Raw genomic sequence first — 6000 nt, 5'->3', positions numbered from 1 at the left:
TCCCGCCTGACACGGGGGTCCAGATGGAAAAGACAGGTCCTGGCTTTTCAGAGCCCTGTTTGGGATGGATCTCTAACTTCCCGCACCTCCCTGCCATTCCACTCAAAACCAGCAGATGGTAAACAGCCCAATTTCCCGGCTATCCCACCTACCCGCGGGAGAGGAGGCAACCTTGTCTCCGGCAGCAACCTCCAGGCCCAGACATTCATCTCTGTCCATTTCAAGGCGCCAGAGTCTGTGCCGTATATACCCAAGTATTGAGCCCCTCCAGGGGTTGAGGTGTCCAGGCAGCCGCTCCTGGTGTGTTTTATTCAAGAGTCTTGGGGGAAATCCGTTTCGAAGGTTGAGACCAAGAGCCTGATTTGAGACCCGCACAAAAGCTGGACTTGAGATTTGGTTTGGAGCAGAAGGAAATGTGAGGGCGTGAGGTGGGGCGTGAGGGCGCGGCTCCTCTGAGGATTACGGCGGAGGCGGTGGACCGCGGCTCCGCTCACAGAGATTGCAGCCATTGCGCTGAAGAGCATCCCACATTCAACAGGAGGAACCTGAGGGAGAGAAGCCGCGACCCCCCTCAGAGCCGCAGCCTGTGCGCCCTGCGGCCCCTCGCGCGCCATGGCCAAGGAAGGCGTAGAGAAGGCGGAGGAGACGGAGCAGATGATCGAGAAGGAGACCAGCAAGGAGCCTGCAGAGGGCGGCGACAGCTCCCACCGCCTCGGGGATGCCCAGGAGATGCGCGCTGTGGTGTTGGCCGGCTTCGGCGGGCTCAACAAGCTGAGGCTCTCCAGAAAGGCCATGCCGGAGCCACAGGACGGCGAGCTCAAGATTCGCGTCAAAGCCTGGTCCAGTATCTACGACTTTTTGGGTTTTCTCTCTTTTGCGCGCTGGGAGCTCCGGGAGTGGGTGGGAGAATGTAGGTTGGGGATCCTGCCCAGGTACCCAGTACCCACAGGCAGTGGGCGCCCTCTCTACGTCCACACTTGGCTCTCGGTGCTCCCCCACCCCCAGCCCAAGCCAGTGGAGCCTGGGGAGGATGCTCAGAGGTGGCCCTTCTCCCCACATCAGATGTACGGTGACAGGAAGGATAGTGGCTCCCAGGACTTGAAGTCCTGGAAGATTGCGTTGTACCCCTCTTGCAGGACAACTCAGCTGCAACACTGGGAGGGACGTAAGGGTGGGAATTGATCGTTTGTGTGGTTTAAAAAAAAAATTAGCAATCGCCGTATTTGTACTGTTCCCGGTGCTGGTTTGTTTTTTGTTTTTTTTTTTTTTTTTTTTTTTGGAGTTTTACATACGCGATCCCATTTAATACTTCCTGAGACCCAGTAAGTCAGGTACCCAGCTTTAGAGGTGAAAAACCGGAGACTCAGAGGGAATGAGTGACCTGCCAATATCACTCAACTGCCACTAAGTGACCTGGCTGGGACTTGACACTTGATCTCTTTTTTCACCTCTATGCATCCCGATGGAGCTGAGGACAGTGTTCAGGGCTGCGTGCCCCCACCCCCACCCCTTGTCCGTTTCTTTCCCTGGACTTAAATGAGGAAAGGAACCGAGAAGCAAGAGCCTTAACCAGTCTCTAAGCTTGGTGGGAAGGTGAGGTCAGGGATGCCGCCATCTACCTACCCCCCACCCCTCCGCCCGACCCATACTGCATCTAATGCGTCCCCCCCCCCTCGCCCGTGGCTGGGAAAACCAGACTGTGTTCTTTAGGTACTCCTGAGCTGCTCTCAGAAAGAGCCCACACTCTAAGAGACCTTCCATTCCAGTTCCTCCAGGGGAGATGTGCCTAGACCAGCTAAGATTCCTCACAGTGTGCAGGGGTGAAAGCTTTACACACTTGGGGGCACTACACCACCATGCCCCTGAGGTCAAGTGGAGTGGGGACTTCTGGAACTGCTCACTGCGCTCAGCTTCCTATACTAACCACAAATCTTACAAGGGCTGTTTAGCTGGATTTCCTAAGACCCTGGGGTTCCTACTTCATAGAAACAGCAACCAGCTCAAACCTCCCTAGGGTTTGATCCGGAAAGAAGGCCAGGATCTGCCAACCGGTCTAAGGGCAGGAAAAAGGCAAAGCCCTCCCTTTGGCCCCTTCACCACCTTGACAGCAGGCAGGCTTTATTTGCCAGATTAGGAGGCAACTGAGCAATGATTAGCTCTTCATACATGAAACTGGTCCTGCTTGGCTTTAAACACGGTTTGGAGGTTTCTCGGGTGAGGGCAGGAATTCAGGGAAAGAGAAGCTTCCAGTCAATCTGGGGATCTTGTACAGTTTTTTCCATTAACTCTTGGGAGGCCAAGGTGATTGATCCCAGCAGGCAGAAGAGGTTTTACCTGCCTCTTTCACCAATAAATGAGCAGCATCCAGCCGAGTTGACAGAGTGTGTTTCCTAAGTAAGTGGTGGTGGATGGTAAATGAATTGAGGGGGTAGACTGGAGGAGGGTTGTGGGGGGGTCATCATTTTTCTTTTATCGTTGATGGAAGACCACCTACCTAGTATAATTAAACCATGTGTAAATAACTCCTTCCTTAATGACCTCATCAAAAACATGCACCTATGCACACACATTTATACACAAGTGTGTGTGTGTGTGTGTGTGATTTGTGAACTTTCATTCACACTGAAGATTGAGGACTAGGATTCAAAGATCTATGAAGAGAGTAACAGTTAGGGCCACAAATTCAAGGAAAGAGCTTTAGCTGCAGTCTGAGTAAGTCTGTGTTCCCCCACCTTCTGCATTCAGTAGCCCTGTGCTCACTACAAGGAAATGCCTGCAGGAGCAGGGACATTTTGAAATAATCTTGAGATGAAAGCCAGAAGGTGATTTTTAGAGAAAGACATACAAAACTGCTCTTGAATAGAGCCACACACATGTACACATTCACACACGCATGCACATACACATGCATGCACACATGCACGTTTACACATATGTATACACACATGTGTGCTCACACACACAAGCACGTATGCACACACACATGAACACATGCACATTTGCACGCAGGTACACGCATACACGAGCACACACATTCCCACAACTACAGAAGTCCTGCTTCTTCAGAAAGCCACACAGATCTGGTCTGGACTTAGACCATAGTATGGCAAAGAGCTCCAGATTGATTTTTTTTTTTCCCTTTCACCAAGTCAGAAGCAGAATTAATCAGTTTGCAAGGCCACCCTGGAATAGCTAGTGGAGATGGCCTGCTGGGCCTGTCATCCTCCTCTGGGCTGGGATTGGCTGGCTAACGAGGCCCATTGATTATAAGTTTCAGCCTTGAGAACAACATGACTCATTCCACGTTTTTATGAATCAACTGAGGCCTTGTGGCTGAAGGTCCCCCTTTCATCTGCTTTCAGTTTTTAATGGAAACCTTTTTGTCATCAAATAGGATGTTCTTTTTGCTTGGAAACAAAGCACAGCACATCTGAGCTGGTACTATGTAGACCTGGGACAAGGCTCAAGTTGGTGAGTCTATAATTGTAAAAGTGGATAAGAAAGAGCACGAAGAAAGGCTTGTTTTTATCTCATTTGCCCTCTGATGCACTGATTGGTTGGGCAGGTATTGTTCGTACAGAACAAATTGGGTATTGGGGACATTGGGTGATTTTCTGATGCGCTGATTGGTTGGGCAGGTATTGTTCGTACAGAACAAATTGGGTATTGGGGACATTGGGTGATTTGTCAGGATCTGTATTTGTGTGTCCTCGAGGCTTCTGCACTTCCCCTTTTATTCTGTTTTCATGGACCCCAGAAATACCTCAGGAGATGTGATTTGCCTCCCTAGACCATGACATCTACAGCTGTTTCCTTTGTTTAATACATATGCGTCCGTTGTTCTTCTTATGTGCGACTAAGAGGACACTTTTTGACTATTCCCAGAGCAATATTGTTGTTTTTTCTGGAAATTAAAGATGTGTTCAAGTGCAGCTTAGAAAGAGCCACTGCTTGTTGTTGTAGCATTGGAAGGACAGAGCGTTCTGCCCTCTAAAAATAAAATATCAGTTGACGGGAGACCTATTTCACAAATTTTGCATGAAATGGGTATGTAGCAGTAGGTTTAAGTGCCCAAACAGCAAATGAGTGTGTGTATGAGTGTGTGTGTGTGTGTGTGTGAGAGAGAGAGAGAGAGAGAGAGAGTCTGTGAGTATGTGTGTGAGGAGTGTGTATGAATATCTGTGACTGTGTGTGTGTGTCCTTTGAAGACAGGTGGACCTGAGTATATGCTTAAGCTTCTACTCCTCCTTCTGTGTCCTTGGTGAGCTTGTCTTACTTTCTCCAAGCTTCCCAAGGTTCATCTGCAAAACATGGATGGTGCAATGACCCTTGTGGTACCAAGAGGACCAAACCTGAGTTCTAGCTCAGCTCCTTCCTTGCTAACTCGATACCATGGACCAGGTTCCTTGGAACCAGAGACTAGTACAGAGTCTTTTGCAAGCATTTTTCTGGGGAAGACCTTTCAGGGCAAAGAGGGCAAAGCAAACAGGCCAGGACAGAGAGAGTTAACAGGCTATGGTCTCCGTTGGATCCCTCTGTAAAGTCGGTTCCTCCCAAGAGTAAGAAACAGGGTAAGCCTTTTGGCCACTGGCTGGGCTGCTAATGGGAGCATGGGCTCTCTTAAGCAGAGGTTCTCTCTCATACAATGGAGCACAGTTCTCCAGGAAATTATGAATAGTCAGTATCCCCATGAGGGTTCTAGATGAAGCACAATCTCACTCCTTGGTTGGCATTGCTGATTAGTTACCCTAAACCTAAACAGAGGACTGGTTTGTATAATGGGGATGATTGTGATGCCTCCTTGACTAGTACTGTACTGAAGTTGAAATGAGGTCAAACACACAAGCCCTTTATATATAATCAATGGCTAATAAATGCTTATTGGTTTTGGTTACCCTCACATCACTACCTTATGGAGTCTTATTATTCAAGCTAGAATAGTTCTGAAAGTGAAATGATTGACAATTATGCTGGGATAGCAGGGCCAAATTGGAAGGATCCTAGACAAACCAGGGTCTGTTGCTCTCCTACCTGATAAGGGTCCGATGACCTATGACCTTGTTGCCATCATGTCTTTTGAAAAGGAGCTGGTAGGTCTGAGGCTGGTTGAAGGTCTCCAGGTTGAGCTGTAGGAATGTATTTAAGTGGCCATTAACAAGCCTTGTCTAGTTTGTGGCTCAAATTGCCTTGTGGCAGAAAGTCACTAATGGATTGGGGACATTTATTTTCTCAGAGTGATTTACAGCAAGAGGCCATATGAAACTGTTGGAAGGAGACCAATTGGATGAAAAATGGCTCTGGCTAGTCATGGTCCCATTGGCTGATCTAAAAATGGGCTGAGGGCAGGCCACCCCAGAAGCAAGCCAGCAGATGGGTAGAATTCTAATATGTCTGTCATAAGGGCAGGTAGGAGACCGGGGAGGAATGTGCACTCACTAAACAGTTGTTATGAGCCAGAAATTGAGTGCATATGTAGGACAACAAGGTCAATGTCACTGACTTTGTTTTAAGGAAGAGTTGTCAGGACTTCAGACTTCCAAGTGGAAAAGAGATATAAAAATTCCAAGTCCATATTGCTCCTGGATTCTTCACTTTTGGGAGCCAGAGAATAGAAAAGCATAATGATAAAGATTGAGAGAAGGAGGAGGAGGAGGAGGAGGAGGAGGAGAGAGAGAGAGAGAGAGAGAGGCGCAGGCAGACCCATAACACCCATAACACAGTGGGTAACATAGAGAAAGCACCACAAGTGGTTTTTATCCCTTTGAGACAGAACTGATAAGACTCAAAATTGTATACTGTCTGCCCCCAGATGGTCTTTGTATTTGTTCCACTTCCGTTTCTTCTATGCTTCTGAGGTACAAGATACCTTGAGGATAAAGTTACTGGCTGGTACCGCTGATAAAGATCACTCATGCTGATTAAACCTCAGAACCACTCATGAGAGTGGAGCTCTTTCCTCTGCTTCCTCTGACTAACTGGCCACATTGCAAACACTGACAG

The 6000-nt window shown here is 48.3% G+C and overlaps 1 protein-coding gene across 1 annotated transcript in view; it reads left to right on the top strand.

The window, feature by feature from the left end:
• The first annotated feature begins 513 nt into the window (after positions 1–513).
• Positions 514–6000, top strand: part of Vat1l (vesicle amine transport 1 like) — a 153574-nt gene continuing 148087 nt past the window's right edge. Inside the window, exon 1 of the mRNA XM_057754432.1 lies at positions 514–839. Within this exon, the coding sequence (XP_057610415.1) occupies positions 613–839 (227 nt within the window). The 5' untranslated portion in view covers positions 514–612. The remainder of the gene's footprint in view (positions 840–6000) is intronic.

This window comes from Chionomys nivalis, chromosome 21, assembly GCF_950005125.1.
Source record: "Chionomys nivalis chromosome 21, mChiNiv1.1, whole genome shotgun sequence".
NCBI classification, from domain to species: Eukaryota; Metazoa; Chordata; class Mammalia; order Rodentia; family Cricetidae; genus Chionomys; species Chionomys nivalis.
This window is presented reverse-complemented; position numbering and strand designations above follow the sequence as displayed.